The sequence below is a fragment of the Danio rerio genome, chromosome 2 (genome assembly GCF_049306965.1).
Source record: "Danio rerio strain Tuebingen ecotype United States chromosome 2, GRCz12tu, whole genome shotgun sequence".
Classification (NCBI taxonomy): Eukaryota; Metazoa; Chordata; class Actinopteri; order Cypriniformes; family Danionidae; genus Danio; species Danio rerio.
The window spans coordinates 58,014,092-58,032,249 of NC_133177.1; the positions used below are offsets into that span (position 1 = coordinate 58,014,092).

General features: G+C 36.0%; 1 protein-coding gene and 1 long non-coding RNA gene across 6 annotated transcripts in view; one reads left to right on the forward strand and one right to left on the reverse strand.

Moving 5' to 3' along the window:
- Positions 1–18,158, forward strand: part of ankrd12 (ankyrin repeat domain 12) — a 101,769-nt gene that overhangs the window by 51,756 nt on the left and 31,855 nt on the right. For both annotated transcript variants that reach the window (XM_017357916.4, NM_200150.2), the window contains 1 exon segment: positions 17,759–17,872. In XM_017357916.4, coding sequence (XP_017213405.2) covers positions 17,813–17,872 — 60 coding nt within the window. In that variant the 5' untranslated portion in view covers positions 17,759–17,812.
- On the reverse strand, positions 258–6,600 carry LOC141379063 (uncharacterized). 4 transcript variants are annotated; one of them, XR_012395018.1, is made up of 7 exons: positions 6,252–6,589; positions 3,116–3,244; positions 2,667–2,785; positions 1,568–1,700; positions 1,309–1,394; positions 900–942; positions 258–803 (listed from the first exon to the last, which is right to left on the reverse strand). It is a non-coding gene; the product is annotated as an uncharacterized lncRNA (long non-coding RNA). The 4 variants fall into 4 exon arrangements; XR_012395024.1 differs by lacking the exon at positions 2,667–2,785 and having other exon boundaries at positions 259–803; positions 6,252–6,600; XR_012395021.1 differs by lacking the exons at positions 2,667–2,785; positions 6,252–6,589 and having other exon boundaries at positions 259–803; positions 3,116–4,857.

Sequence of the window (18,158 nt, forward strand, 5' to 3'; positions counted from 1 at the left end):
AATATGGGGACCCAAAACAACTCTATGGGTGTTAATTTCAACACTTTGAAAGTGTCTCATGGGGTCCACTCAAAACAGAGTTAAATCAACACATTCAAAAGGGTTGGCACATTGACACCGAAGTAAGGGTTAATTTTAACTCTGGGCAGAGTTAAAAAAATGTAACTATATTTAACACCGCCTGGTGTAATATATTGTTATTTTATTCAACTCTCTTGAGTGTAAATATGGTAAAAAGGTCAAATAGACTGTAAATTACAAAAGAAAAAACATTTTATTTGAAAACATTCACCACTTTAACAATTCATTCAGTTTTTAAAATGCAACAATGTCAAATATGCTTTAAATGTTTTATTAGTACAGACAGTATCAACAAAATATGTATGACCAGTGCTCAAAAAGGCTGTTTCAGTCCTTTGGTCCAAACTTGATGTTTCATCAGAGCAATTTGAAAGTTCAATATAGCGTCACTCATAGTTTTCTTTTGAACTCATAGTTTTCTTCTGAAATTACATTTTAAACAACTTGGCTTGCAAATCTTTCACTTCTGGTGTTTCCTTGTTCCTCCATATCAAACACAGCAGTTTAAATGAAGGTATAAATGCTGTAAACTTGTGTGAAAACAAACTGGAGCTAGGAAATCTCATCAAGCATGTCCTGTGAATGAAGTGCTTCCCAGCCACAGGATGACCTTTTTATCCATGACGATGTAGTAGCTGCTGATCGCTCGTCTGGTGGTTCCTGATGCACGGATATACTGTAGGGTGATGCTCATCTAAGAACTCTTCAAGACTCCAGCATGACTAAGAAAAATTTTGAAAACAAATTGCAATCAAATTCTATGATATATTTAAAAGATCATTTAAAGTAAATAAAACATTCAAGAAATCTAAACTCACCTTTTGAAAATCTTCATGATGATCCACAACTTGACTCTCCCAGCTGGTTGAGGTGACAGGATATGGAAAAGTATAAAAAACACATACATCACTGTTGGATCTCCAAAAACAATTAGGTTAACCACTATGACTAGAACTGGAAAAACAGGCAGCTGTCTGTCCAGAATCCTGAATTTAACACAACACTTAGAGCAAAATTTAGATGAGCTTAAAATCTTTTATATCATTTAGTGATGTTGACTTCCCCAAAATATTGGCCACAGTGTAAAAAAAATATTCATAAACTTACAGTTTTCTGTAAGCGTGCATGTGTGTGTGTGTGTGTGTGTGTGTGTGTGTGTGTGTGTGTGTGTGTGTGTGTGTGTGTGCGTGCGTGCGTGCGTGCGTGTGTGTGTGCGTGTTTCTTTACCAGATTCAACTTGTTAGGCCCTTTCAGGTCCAGTATTGATGCCACCTTTCCTGGAGTCTAGCAGATGTTTCAGGTCCAAATATAATCTAAAATATTAGGATAAGCAGAAGAGGAAAAGTGCAAAGCAAAGAGCAAAACATTATTTAAGTAACAGTTCACCCACAATACAAAACTTATCACCTTCATGCCATTTGTTATTCTCTAATGCTCTAATACCCTCTCAGCTTGTGAAACAAATACAGAACTTTATCAAACATACCTTCATTATTATCACCACATATGACCAAGAAGGTGTGCTTGGTCATTTCACCAACTCTGGAAATACACCATCTCAATCCGTCTCTAATCAGCCACCATCACAGGGTCTTGTGTTATTGTATAGAGAACTGTGGCTGTTAAAAAACAACAAAAAATTAGCATCTAACACATATGCATAACCTTCAGATAAAAAAGAGAGATAAACATCACAAAGTATGCCTCACACTTTTTCAGATATCTTTTGATTCAGATGTTGATTATTGATAATAAATCTACAAATCAAACCTGTATCATCATTAGGCTGCTCAAATATGAATTGTTGATTAATTTTACAGACAGGTGGCTGTTTACAACGCACTAAATTGTCTTTAATAAAACGGAAATGTTGTGTACAGTACATGCTAAGTTTAGCCTATAGTTTTAAGCATAATATCATGCGGGAGAAAAAGCTTGACTAAGATGTTCCTGACTACAGAAATAGCCTAACTTACTAACGTCAGACATCCCGAGTTGGGAAAAGTCATTTTCGGGGGATACAGAGTTGATTTGCGGGAGGTAGCGGGAGAGATGAGTACCTAAAGAGCAATGGGATGAGTTGCACGCGACGTACCTAAAGAGCGGTGGGGGTGACTTGCGCGCGACGTACCTGAAAAGCTGGGAGGGATGCGGTGGAGAGGGGTGTGCAAAGTGTTTAATGACTAGGCGGGAGACGCGCGATTTCCGGGAGATTATCATCCATTTGCGGGCATCTACTTGGGCATCTGGGAGTCTCTGTGCATTTCCGGGATAACGTTAACGTTAGTCCCGCAACTTCCGGGAGACTTATGTAACGTTAAATGTCTGAGAAAGTGCAAACGCGGTCATTTAAAGATATTAATGTTAACATTCCGACTTTAATGGTTGTCAACACTTAATATAATTCAAGCGTACGTTATCACGCGAGTCTATGGACTAACGGTAACTTATATGGACGGCCACGAATGAGCCAGTTTAAAAGGGCCGCGGTGTTTAAAATAACCAAATTAATACACGAATAACAAACAATCATATATTTTTAGTCAGGAAGCCTTTTACAAGTAAGCATATGTTCATTTACTCACCAGATATGTTTTAGAAACTCTCCAGAGCTTATGGAAACCGTCCTGTGTTGCCGTTAGCATCCGGGCAGAGTAACGTTAGGCTAACTTTAGGCGGCTCCGGGGATTCCCTGGCTAGTTTGCTTCGAATTAAAGGAGAAGTGTCGATTTTATTTTACAGATGGGTAACAACGTACAAAATGGCATTAAGCGTGACAGAAATGTGTTGAACATGTACAATTGATGTTTTTATGCACTATGTTTGCGTGAGCATATATAAAAACATTCTTGAAAAGAAGTGAATAGTAATGCAGTTAAGCTAACTTAGATAAGTTACACAAACGACCATGAATGAACCGCAGAAGTTTAAAATTGTCACTCCATTCTAAAGTTATTAACTTAACAACATGTTTTCAACTGTATTTCCTCAAAGAAAGTCAGTAAAATACCAACATTTAGGTAGTTTGACTCACCAGTTGCTGTTCTAAACCTCAGATGGAAAATGGCGTCTGGAAAATTCTTCAGTGACTGGGGCTGCATGAATTCCCGGATGTTGGAAATAACACCACCAAGTGTTGAAAAGATAACTCCTTGATTTCGCACTGAATAAAATCAATTGTAACTCTTATTATATTCATTTATCAAAATCCAACTCTATAATGTCAACACTTTACTCTGAAATGCTTCAACACCGAGAATTTAACTCTGATGAATTTGCTGTGTACATGTATAAAACTCTTTCTAAAAATGATTTATTGCTGGCCCAAAATAAAAAGTAAAAATTGTACTTTTAAGCTTGAAACATTTTTCAAAGCGCTGTTCAACACGTTTCTGTCATCCAAATTATTACTATAAACAATGTGTTTTATCACAACAGATCATGCAATAGAGCAGAGATGCCCAAACTAAAGCCTACACTAAAGAGTGTTGGCCCATTCTAACTTTTAATTTGGCCTGCCATCCCATCTGAGAAAAAAAGGGAGAATGATAGGAAATGTTGGTGGCAATGCCTTGAACATAGATCATCATGTTTTTAATCATGTTTAATTGCTGACCTTCAAAAAAAGCAAACTGAAATGAAATGTTTTAATTAAATGTTGTTTATGAATCAGATTTTTAAACATTTTAATACATTCACACGATTGAAAGGGGACATTGCAGAAAACATTGTGCTGCTTTTATGCAGTTGTCATTAAACTCCATTGTGTTATTAATGGGATTGTTCAGGTTTTTGTTGTAAGAAGTTCATTATAAAATGTTTAATTTTTAATTTTCACTGGCCCCATCCAAAAACACATTTCTTAGCCACATGTTTTAAATAATGTGTTAAAAACCAAACATAACTGTATACATACACTTTTTATTCAGCATAACTTGTCTTTAAATAAAACTGGAAACTTCAAAGATTTAGGCGCACCAGCCAAGATTGAAGCCACACCAAAAATTATGAGCACCTTTACTACAAGTTTTATATTAACATATGAGCAATTCCAGCTTTATGAATGTGACATTTGCAGTAAAAATTGACAGATGTGAAATTGGCATTTGTGTGACTTTGGTAAATAAAATATAATTGTTTAAAACATTGACGGATACATTTTTAATTACTTTTAAAGTACTGGAAAATACTTGCTTACACAAAAATTGTAGAAACGGTTTCCATATTTTCGTGAAAACTTAATTCTTTTCTTGGCAAGGTAGGGCTGCTCGATTATGGGAAATAATTGTAATCACGATTATTCAAAACGATTATCAGTTGAAGTTAAAATTATTTGTCCTCCTGTGAATTTATTTTTATATATAAATATTTCCCAAATGATGTTTAACAGAGGATTTTTACAGTATTTCCTATAATATTTATTTCTTCTGGAGAAAGGGATATTTGTTTTATTTCAGCTAGAATAAAAGCAGGTTTGAATATTTTAAAACGTATTTTATTAGCTCGATACTATTAGCCCCTTTAAGCAATATATAAGTTTGATTGTCTGCAGAAGAAACTACTGTTATACAATGGTTTGTCTATTTACCCTAATTAAGCCTTTGAATGTCACTTTAAGCTGAACACTAGTATCTTGAAAAATGTCTTTTAAAATATAATGTGCTGTCATCATAGCAAAGATAAAAGAAATCAGTAATTAGAAATTAGTTATTAAATCTGTTATGTTTAAACTGTGCTTTAAGCATCTTCACTGTATTTTTGATTTTATTATTGATTAATAATAAAAACAGTCAGCAGCAGCAGGAATACCGCACGATGTCACTTTAAGAATAGTGCGGCTCTGATATGTTTTCTCTTTCTCGTGTCTTTTGATTCTCAACTTGTTTGTTTATTACACAAATGAGGGTTAATATGGATAATCACTAAACACCGCGCTCTGTCACAAATGTGCATGTATTTGACCATTAAAGCGCTCACATTAAGATCGCGTTAGATGTGTGTGTGCTCTGCTGTCAGAGGCTAAGCGCGGCGCATGCGCAAACACACACGCTACCTGTCCAAGGCTAAGCACGGCGCGCGCGCACACACAACAGCACGTGCTCTTTTGCGCTTTTAAAAACATGAATGATGCGCATCCCGTGCTGTAAAAGTTACATTTCAGCACATGCTTTTAGTCATTTTCACCTGGAACTGAGCTTTGCAGAGGCAAAGAGTTTTCACAAGTGTACAACTGGAAAGGGGGCGGTACGTGATGGAATAATCGTTTATCTCGATTAATGCTTTTTCATAATCGTTACAAGCCAAAATCGAAATCGGATTTTTGATTAATTGCACACCCCTAGGGCAAGGTTGACATTTGCATGAAATCGCTCATATTCATAAACATAGTTTGCCCAAAAATGAACATTCCGTCATCATTTACTCACCCTTGACTTGCTCCAGACCAATTTATCCAGTAGCTTAAATTTACAGTAGCCACAATCCTTCAGGAAGCCTTTACCACTGTTTTATTTACAGCTGAATAAGCTTAATTTCAAACAATACACACTGTAAAGCTCGTTTGCACCAATTTCCTCCTAATGAAGGCCTGTTTCAAAAGGTAATCCTTGAATTAATGTGTTTTGCTTTCGGTAAGTGGTTTCATAATCACTATGCAGCTTTTGTATTTATAGTTCAATCCAAAAATGATGCTAAGTTGAACGAGTTTTTAGGTTTAGGTCACTGTACTTTACGTAAAGGTATAAATTATCAGTGTTTAATGCATTAACAGAAACAAACAAACAAACAAAAGTCTGCATGCGCTCTCCGGCACTGCATGCACTGCTTGACGTGAATGAGATGAACCGAGTTAACGATAATAACTGTGCTTTTCTCACGGATTGCGTCTGATATTGCACAGATGACAGACCCATAGTCAGGGGGAGATCTGGTGGTTCGGAAGACCCACCCCTCATTGACAAAGGTCCAGTGTTTGTCCCATTCATGAGCTCAGTTGTCTTAATTGGACTCCTACACCATAGTAATTAGTAAAAAAAAAAATCCTGGAGTGATCTGTTTCACAATATTTATTTCTTCTTTCTTTTCCTCCCTCTTCAAAGCCCTTCAGAGCATAATTAATGCTTCATATATCATTTTTCTCCATATGTATTGTCATATTGCACAGCCCCTACCTGCAATGATCTGTTTTATAATATTTATTCCTCACTTCCTCCTTTTCCACCTTCTTCAAAGCCGTTTCTGTAGTTTATTTGTCCAGATCTGGGGTCAGGAGGACACAGAAAGCCAGGAAGATGGCGCTCTGTGTGGTTGCAGACGTGGTGATGCCACACTGGGTGGTTTGTTGGTGGCGCTGCCGGGAGAATAAATCAAGCCTGTCAGTCGTTCCACAGCCGGTGTCCCAGTAGAGTCGGCAGACCGAGGTCACACGCTGGAGGCTTTCGAGCGCTCTGTTTGTGTTTCCATTCCCCGGCTCCATCCCCTGTCTTTCTGTTTTTTTGCCCCACGTCTCGAATAAAACCCAGTGATTTGCCTCCTCCAAAGTTCACTGAAATGTAGTTGGCAGTTTGCATGCACTGGTACAATCCTCTCCATCCGTGCGCTTCCAGAATAACCTTGAATGTTATTCTACGCCTGGGCTGATGTAAACAGAGTATTGTGATTGTGATTGCTGGGTTCGTTTCTGGGGCACAACGCCGTCTTTTTCGGCTCCTCCGAGGGTTTGACGTCTCTTCATGATGCTAGGGATGCGGATGTGAGGGTTTTCACAGTCACAAAGAACTTCACAGGGAATCAACCCATGAAATATTAATGTTGACGACTACCTAGAGTGCAAACTAAACAGCGAACACTGTTTCCCGAGCCTTGAATTTTTCATTTTCGAGTCATATTTTTTGGATTGGGAGCAATCTCTGATGTTCGACATGGAAGTGCCTGATAACTTTGGTTTGATTTGCTTTGGTGAAATATCTTCTGCAATGAGTTGAGTGAGTTTTATTGAAGGTGCAGGAAACTAACTGCTCACTTTTCAGTTGTTATTAAAGGTAGGGCTGTGGAATATGAAGATATTTATCGTATCAATAAAAAAACAAATCAACCTATATTATATTATGCTCTGTTTTATTTCATGATGTCTCAAAATACATTGTTTAGAGCTTTTTCATCATTTATACGAGCTCAATATTGCACGTCATTAGGGGGATGCAGACAGAAATATGAGTGACGGCATCAAGAGGAAGTTTCAAACTTGAAAGTACAGTGTTTAGATTTTTGGATTTTATTTAGCAAAATTTTTATACTAATGTTAGACCTGTAATAACTTTATATTTTATTATTTATTAATAAAATATTTGCCTTGTAGTTCTAATTGAATTAAGAAAAAATATCACATTAAATGAGTACTTGGCTGACTATTATTTGGATGGATGGATGGATGGATGGATGGATGGATGGATGGATGGATGAATGGAGACACGGATAGAATAATAGACAGATGGATAGAATGATAGACGGATGGATGGAACGATAGACCGATGTAAAGAACGATAGACAGATAGACGTATGGATAGAACCATAGACATATAAATTGATGGATAGAATGATAGACAGATGGAAAGAACGATAGATGAACGGATGGATAGAACGATAGACCGATGTAAAGAACGATAGACAGATAGACGTATGGATAGAACCATAGACAGATGAATGGATAGAATGACAGACAGATGGAAATATGACAGACCGATAGATAGGGATGGATGGATGGATGGATGGAACAATAGACTGATGGATGGATGGATGGATAAAATAATAGACCTGGACAGATTGATAGAACAATAAACAGATTTATGGGTGGATAGAACAATAGATAAACAGATAGATAGATGAATAGAACAATAAATGGATGAATGGATGGAATGATAGACAGATAGAATAATAGACCGACAAATAGTTGGATGGAACAGTAGATGGATGGATGGATAGATAGATGGTTAAAACATAGACAGATGGATAGAACAATAGACAAACAGATAGATAGATGGATAAATAGAACCATGGATGGATGGAACGATAAACAGATGGATAGAATAATAGACAGAGATAGATGGATAGAACAATAAACGGATGGTTAGACAGATGGATAGAACAATAGACAGATGGATAGAATGATAGACCAAAAAAAAAAAAAAAAAAAATATATATATATATATATATATATATATATATATATATATATCATATAGATATCATATAAATATATATATATATATATCATATAGATATCATATAAATATTTAGATACAAATTATCTTGCACTAAATTAATTACTCTTCCAAACATCATAATTTCTCGGACTATTATTAGATATAATGTTGTAATTATTATTATTATTTTGTTTTCAATAATTTTTATTATTGCATTTATTTATTTTTTTGCTTTCGTCCTTGTATTTATTTTACTGCACCACATTTTTTATGTCTGTAAAGTGCCTTAAGATGCTACTTTTAAAGGCACTATATAAAAATAAATTGTATTATTATTATTATCATTAAATGTTCTGCGATCATTATATGCACCAGGCCAACTAGGATTCTAACTCAACATTGCACATCTTGTGATGTTACAAGGGCTCAATACTGATAAAAAAAAGAATTGGCATTTTATTTTTTGGAGTGCATTGCATATCCAAAAAAACATGTATAAAGAAATTAAAGCACAGATGAAAACAACAGAACAAAGAAATGAAATAAACACTGCTTTATGGTTTGTAGTGCAACCTAACTACATTGAGGGACAAAAATTCAAATCAAATCTAAAATAGCACCGTATAGTCTTCATTTTTGAAAGAATTAAACACAATAAATCTTTGTTAAAGTGACAAACGTATCATTTAAATAATTAAACTTGATGATTTCTTGTTACCAAATGGTTTAAATTTGTATTAAATCTTACAGTCACAGGCCTTAAAAACACATTCAAGTAAAAAAATCGCTATTAGATTATGGTTCAGTTTCACAATGACTTCACAAATTATGTGCTGAACTGTGTTTTTTGGTTAATTATAATCTTGATATTGCACACCCTGCAATGTGACTATTGCGGAAGCGCACATTGGTTATCCCAACATCTATGCTAGTCCTAATATCGGCTATATCAAAGCAAATGAAAATCTGGGAGTTGTTTCACTTTCTTTCAGGAAATGGGTTTGGTTAAAGCTTGATTTAAATGCTTACTCCTGTTATAACTCTCTGGTCGAGAGGGAAACTTCAGAGACTTCAAGGCAGGATGGATTATGGGGTTTTGGAAGCTCTGCTGTATGCCGTTTTAACGTTGGCAGCAGGAAATGTTGTGGTGTAGTTGTAACACATTTGGTCTCGCACTGATGCTGCTGGTTTCTGCGAGTGACTCAGCGGTTTGAGCGCCGTCTCTCTGGGTGTCAGGTGTCGTGGAAATCTTCTTTCCCAGGAGCGACTCCAGTCTGTCGGGGAAGGTTTTGTTTAGGTCTCTGGGTCTCTCTGCTGAATCCAGAAGAGACCTGGCCGACAGCATCAGATGTGCTTTTAATTGTTGACTTTTTCTTGTCTTGCTTTGAATATGTGTAATGTTATGATTATTATGCGATTTATAAGGTATGTTTGAGCCATATTTTATTCATAACCAGTGTGCGTATACATTGATGATGATCAGGGGGTCAGCTGTTTCGGTTAGTTTGTGTAATACACGCTTCAATCATTCATGTATTTCTTTTTCTTATCACATCCAGTTTAATAAAATCTATTTAAGTTTTCAGCGTTTTGAGGAATATTTGGTGTATTCTGACCTACAGTATTCTCTGATTAGCTATTTCAGATGTTACTGTAGGTTAAACTACAAACTATGGGCCCTATCATACAACCGGCGCAAGATGCGACGCAATAGTTGTTTGCTAGTTTCAGCTTGGCGCAAGAGTCGTTTTGACATTTTGCGCCACGCTGTTTAAATAGCAAATGCATTTGCGCTCGTGTGCGCCCATCGGCGTTCTGGCCTAAAAAAGAAGGCGCATTGCTGGCGCGTTGCTATTTTGACAAACTTAAATAGAAGGTTCAAATAGATCAGATCAAAGCTGCTCTATTGTCCGTCGCAGAGCGCGTTAGTTGTGCGCCTCGCTTACACACTGCTTAATACAGAGAGTGTGTACAGCAATACACAAATATCTTTACAAATGAAAAATTATTAAAATATTAAGGATATATATAGGATATAATAAGGGTATATAGCCTATAGGATATAAATATAAAGGATTAAAATATTACTATATTACTATAATATTATTATAATATTGATATTTATCGTATTAACAACAAAAAAAAACTTTTGGTATTTTATGCTGTACGTTTTATTTCATGATGTCTCAAAATACATTGTTTAGAGCTTTTTCATCATTTATACGAGCTCAATATTGCACGTCATTAGGGGGATGCAGACAGAAATATGAGTAACGGCATCATGAGGAAGTTTCAAACTTGAAAGTACAGTGTTTAGATTTTGGATTTTATTTAGCAAAATTTTTATTCTAATGTTAGACCTGTAATAACTTTATATTTTATTATTTATTAATAAAATATTTGCCTTGTAGTTCTAATTGAATTAAGAAATAACATATTATTTTCTAGCCTACATAAATATAAAAACCAAACTTTCATGCCTTCTTCATCTCAGGGGGCTTTTTCAATTTATTCATGACAGTTTGCTTTTGTATAATGTTATTACTATTAGTGATATTATTTATTATAAGCAAATTTATATTTGTTTTATTAAAAGCAAGCTTAGATTTGCCCACCTGTCAGGTTTTAGACCATATGGGGCACAGAATGTGTGTTTGGATTTAACCAGGGCCAGACGGAATCTGCGGACGTTTTTTGCTATTTCTGCGGAGAATTTTGGTAAAAATCTGCGGATTTCTGCGGAATTATTTTGGGAGTATCCAGCAGAGTATCATAACTAAAACCTTAATATATTAAATAAAAAGTAATAAATTACTGAATAAAAACTGAATAAATTCAGATTTACACATTTACTCAAGTAAATAAACAGAATTAATAATGAGCTAAAAATATGCAGAAATCTCAGATTCCGTGTGGGTTTAGATATAACTCATGATACAATTCATGAAATTAGAACTGAATTTAGAAATAGTTTTGAAACAAATCTGAGCTTAACAAACAAAATTATTTGTAGGCTAATTGATGTCTGTGCGTACAAGGTTTCCCTATAAACGAGAGTGAAAGTGAAAGTAGATAATGAGAAGGCCTTATCTTTCATTCTCATGCTGTAGATGCTCTGTTGAACTGTTTTCTTGCTAGTGAAATGCTCAGTTTTTCCACTTACAAAGTCAGTCATGTAAATAGCAAATGCTCCATGGCGCAACGCAGCTGAAGGGAATGGGACATGAGACTGATTGGTTTATTCTCTAAACACACCTATAACTCATTAAGAAAATAAGCTCAACCCTATTAGACCATGTGCAGCGGCGCAAAGCGGATTTTCCCATCCTTAAAATAGCAAATGTGGATTCCGACACACCCTCATTGCTTTTGCGCTCTGCACTTTGCGAATGGATCCTAAAAATAGAGCCCTATATGTGTAATTGGATTCTATTTTCAGGCTAAATATAGACACAAACACCAATTTTACAAGAAAACAAATTCTTGTGGACACGAAGTCTATTGGTGCTCTAGATTTGCCGCTTTCAGATTTTTTTTTCTCGGGGTGATTAAATGTATATTTATATTAGGGCTGGGCGATAATTCTATAACGATAATCATAACGATATATATTTTTTTAATAAAACGATAATGACAGTTCGATAAGTGTTCGATAATATTTACGCAATATGCATAAGGCTGCGCAGGCATTTTGCAGCCTGCTCTTCCGGATGCCACACGCAGTACAAGTTTACAGCCATACAGTGTTAGGTGCACTTGGAGGAGTAATAAAAAATAAGGTCAAAATGTCAGTCACAGACATTGTTGACAGGAAACGTCAATAGACTTTAGGCCGCCTTTCCACTGCACACGACTGTCGGAATATGCCACCTTGTGGCAGTCACACAGAATTTTCAGGTCTGACTTGCACCATGGGAGAGAAGCTGTTCTCACAGTGTCCGAAATAAAGGAGTGCAAAAGCAATTCTCTGTAGGTGAATGAATGAATGAATGAATGAATGAATAAATACTAGAAACTCAGACCACTAATAATATTGGAGGGAATGTGGAGACAACACAAAAAAATTATTTTTATTACTTACATTTCTGAATAGAAATGTTTATGTTTATATATATATATATATATATATATATATATATATATATATATATATATATATATATATATATATATATATATWTATATATATATATATATATATATATATATATATATATATTTATATATATATATATTTATATATTTATATATATGTATTTATATATTTATATATATATATTTATATATATATATATATATATATATTTATATATATATATATATATATATATATATATATATATATATATATATATATTTATATATATATATATATATATATATATATATATATTTATATATATATATATATATATATATATATATATATATATATATATATATATTTATATATATATATATGTATGTATATATATATATATGTATATATATGTATATATATATATATATATATATATATATATATATATATATATATATATAAATAAACATATATATATATATATATATATATATAAATATATATATATATATATATATATATATATATATATATATATATATATATATATATATATATATATATATATATATTTATATATATATATATATATATATATATATATATATATATATATATATATATATATATATWTWTATATATATATATATATATATATATATAGAGAGAGAGAGAGAGAGAGAGAGAGAGAGAGACTTTTTCTGATTTATAAAATAACCAAATAAAGTCCTATTTCTCATCTCACGCACACGGACCTGCTTGGACAACACTGGAATACATGACATCCGGTTGGCTGGTTGCATACAGTCTAGTCGCAGAAGTTCAAACATTTCAACGCATCGGCAGCTCCATTTAGATCTGAATTTTCCCCATACGGAGATGATCGGAACTCCACACAGCTCCCGGACTACTCTCCATTGGAAATGAAGGATTTCCGGTCTGTCGCTTGTCGTTTGTCATGTGCAGTGGAAAGGAGGCTTTAGATGTCTGGAGCTACTTAATTTTTTTGCATTCCGACACAAAACAGAGCATCGTGCACTGCAAACTGCGCAGACGACTCGTGTCATCAAAAGCAGGCCACACCACAAACCCGTTTCATCATTTAAAACAGTACCACCTATATGAAGATGCTAAGAAATTACAGAAGTGATGGTAAACCAGCGCAACTACCCAGTCTCATGTCATCATTTTCGAAAGCCGTGCCTTACGAGAAAAAGACCAAGGCAAGACAGACGGTATAGTATAATTTGATAGAATAAAATAGTTTGAATAACTCATTTTCTGATTTCTTTCATTTTTGTCATGATGACAGCACATAATATTTGACTAGATATTCTTCAAGACACTGGTATTCAGCTTAAAGTAACATTTAAAGGCTTAACCAGGTTAATCAGGGTAATTAGGCAAGTCATTGTATATTGTTTTGTTCTGTAGACAATCGAAAACAAATATTGCCTAAGGGGCTGATTATATTGACCTTAAAATAGTGTTTAAAAAGTTAACAACTGCTTTTGTTCAAGCCGAAATTAAACAAATAAGACTTTCTCCAGAAGAAAAAATATTTCCGGGTGTCTGTAATTTTTAAAAATCCCAAAAATGAATGTTGAGATGCTGATGATAATTAAACACTTCAGTATATGGAGTCACAGACGTGAAACTTTAATATCACGGCCGTCTCATATACAGTACTACAACACTACTGTTTGTAGCTGTAATCTGTCCATCATGCTTGCATGTGCGTGTGTGCGTGTTTTCTGAGATGCAGCTGCAGTTATTTTGCTCTGCTGGTGAAGCACATGAAGCTCGCATTAGTCAAGGATTGAAGGCGATGTCAACATCAGTGCAGCTCCCACTCAATATGACCACTGAGATCAGGAAAATCAAGCTCACATGCTACACACACACACACACACACACACACACACACACACACACGCACTCTCTCACTCACACACATAACCACACTCAAAACTTTCACATACACACACACACACACACACTCCCTTTCTCTCTCTCTTTCTCTCTCTCTCACACACACACACTTTCTCTCTCTCTCTCTCTCCCTCTTACACACACTTTCTCTTTCTCTCACTAACACAAACAGACTCTCACACTCACACACACACTCTCACTCTCTTACTCTTACTTTCTCTTACACACGCACACACTTTATCTCTCTCACTCCCTCTTACACACACACACACACTTTCTCTTACTAACACAAACACACACACTCTCTCTCACACACACACACGCACACTCTCTCTCTCTCACTCTCTTTCTCACTCTTTTACTTTCTCTTATACACACACACTTTCTTTCCCTCTTACACACACTTTCTCGCACTAACATAAACATACACTCTCACAGACACACACGCAGACTCTATCTCTCTCACTCTTTCTCACTCTTTTTCTTTCATACACACACACACACACACACACACACACACACACTTTCTCTTTCTCTCCTTCTTACACACACTTTCTCTTTCTCACACTAACACAAACTCACACACACACACACACACACACACACACACTCTCTTTCTCTCTCTCACTCTTTCTCACTCTTTTTCTTTCACACACACACACACACACACACACACTTTTTCTCTCCCTCTTACACACACACTTTCTCTTTCTCACACTAACACAAACTCACACACACACACACACACTCTTTCTCTCTCTCACTCTTTCTCACTCTTTTACTTTCTCTCATACACACACTTTCTCTCCCTCTTACACACTTTCTCTCACTAACACAAACGCACACTCTCTCTCTCTCTCTTTCACTCTTTTACTTTCTCTTATAAACACACACACACACACACACTTTCTCTCTCTCCCTCTTACACACACACACTTCCTCTTTCTCTCACGAACACAAACACTCACTCTCACACACATATTTTCTCTTCTCATTAGACTGTTTTGGCTGATAGTATTTTGATCCAGCACTCAGCACGTTGTTGTTGTTGTTGTTGTTGTTTTTTTTTATGCAGCATCATTGAAGAATCAGCAGACATTGTTTCTGTAAGACTTCTAGTGCTTTCAGCGCATCGTGATCTGACTTGAGGAATCATTTCTGTTTTCTCTAAACAGTGTGTGATGTGAGATGTTGGAGATCGTTGATTGCTGCCGTCTCGTCTCGCAGTTCTGTCTTCTTCACACTCAGAGCTTCACTTTCACACATCGTCTTTTGGACGGCCTTTTTGGAGTTGTGTATTTTAAATCTGCATTGGAGGATTTCATTTTATTTTGTATGAAATTTCAGATCTGTCTTGGAGGAAGTTTGATTCTTGTTGTATCACTAGGCCTGTCACAATAATCAATTAATCGATTTATCGTGGAATACTTGGAGATGACCTCAATCAATTTAGCTGTTGCAGTATATATTTACAAATTCACAACATTACAATGACTTTTACACTCTACCTCACTGCTGCTAAACTTTATGATTGGACATTTACCTAATAGGACACTTAATAGTATTTATACACTCACCTGCCACTTTATTAGGTACACCTTACTAGTACTTTGTTGGACCCTCTTTTACCTTCAGAACTGCCTTAATCCTTCATGGCGTAGATTCAACAAGGTACTGGAAATATTCCTCAGATTTTGCTCCATATTGACATGATAGCATCACACAGTTGCTGCAGATTTGTTAGCTGCACATCCATGATGCGAATCTCGCGTTCCACCACATCCCAAAGCTGCTCTATTGGATTGAGATCTGGTGATTGTGGGGGCCATTTGAGTACAGTGAACTCATTGTCATGTTCAAGAAACCAGTTTGAGATGATTCACGCTTTATGACATGGCGCGTTATTCTGCTCTGCTGGAAGTAGCTGGATTACACTGTGGTCATAAACGTATAGACATGGTCAGCAACAATAATCAGGTAGGCTGTGGCGTTGACACGATGCTCAATTGATAGTAATGGGCCCAAAGTGTGGCAAGAAAATACCCCCCACACCATTACACCACCACCACCAGCCTGAACCGTTGATACAAGGCAGGATGGATTTATGATTTAATGTTGTTGATGCCAAATTCTGACCCGACCATCCGAATGTTGCAGCAGAAATAGGGACTCATCAGACCAGGCAAGGCTTTTCCAATCTTCTATTGTCCAGTTTTGGTGAGCCTGTGTGAATTGTAGCCTCAGTTTCCTGTTGTTAGCTGACTGGAGTGGCACTCGGTGTGGTCTTCTGCTGCTGTAGCCCATCCGCCTCAAGGTTGTATGTGTTGTGTGTTCAGAGATGCTCTTCTGCAGATCTCTGTTGTAGCGAGTGCTTATTTGAGTTACTGTTGCCTTTCTATCAGTTGGAACCCGTCTGGCCATTCTCCTCTGGCATCAACAAGGCATTTGCGCCCACAGAACTGCCGCTCACTGGATTTTTTTTTCAGACCATTCTCTGTAAACCCTAGAGATGGTTGTGCGTGAAAATCCCAGTAGATCAGCAGTTTCTGAAATACTCAGACCAGCCCGTCTGGCACCAACAAGCATGTCACATTCAAGTCACTTAAATCCCCTTTTCTTTCTCATTCTGATGCTTGGTTTGAACTGCAGCAGATTTCCTTGACTATGTCTACATGCCTAAATGCATTGAGTTACTGCCATGTGATTGGCTGACGAGCAGTTGGACAGGTGTACCTAATAAAGTGGCCGGTGACATTTACCTTTTTAGCATCAAATTATTGAATCTAAATAACCTTAACAACAAGTGTTTATGGCTATTTGCATTATTATGCTGTTGTGTAATCATTATATAATCAGTGGGATAAAATAATATCGCCTATCACAACAGTTTTTGTGACAATATATCACACAACAAAAAATCATTATTGTCTTAGGTCAATCCATTAGCAATTTTTAGATTACACTGTTTACATGTGTGGAGTTTGCATGTTCTCCCCATGTTGGCGTAGGTTTCCTCTGGGTGCTCCGGTATCCCACACAACCCAAACTTATGCGCTATAGGGGAATAGAATAAACTAAATTGGCAGTAGTGTATGAGTGCGTGTGAATGAGAGTGTAAGGATGTTTCCCAGTACTGGGTTGCAGCTGGAAGGGCATTTGCTGCCCAAAACATATGCTGGAACTGTCGGCGGTTCATTCCCTTGTGGCGATCCCTGATAAATAAGGCACTAAGCTGAAGGAAAATAAATGAATGTTATCAAAACTTTATATAATAAAACCAAGTCAATATCATGATTAGATTCAAACTCTCACCTAATAAATCCAACTGCCATTATTTTATTGATTTATCTCCTTATAAGAGTTGTTGTTTTCATGTGATTGTCTCTCTGTGTGTGTAATCAAATAAAATGCAGATTATTATGTGTATACAAGTGTTGATGTTTGTCTTATGTTTGTGTTTCAGGCCCATGATGAGATCTGTAAGCCGTAGCTGCCACAGCTAGTCAGAAGATGCACCATGGCCAAACCGGGATCCGACCGAGATGAAGCCATGGTGGAGAAGACAGCGGGGAAGAAGGTGAGAGCCAGATAAAATTCTTCAAAATAATCTAATACTAGGGGTGTGCAATGTTTGTAATATCTGTAATATCTATCTATCTATCTATCTATCTATCTATCTATCTATCTATCTATCTATCTATCTATCTATCTGTCTGTCTGTCTGTCTGTCTGTCTGTCTGTCTGTCTGTCTGTCTGTCTGTCTGTCTGTCTGTCTGTCTGTCTGTCTGTCTGTCTGTCTGTCTGTCTGTCTGTCTGTCTTTCGTTCTATCTATCATTCTATCTGTCTGTCTGTCTGTCTGTCT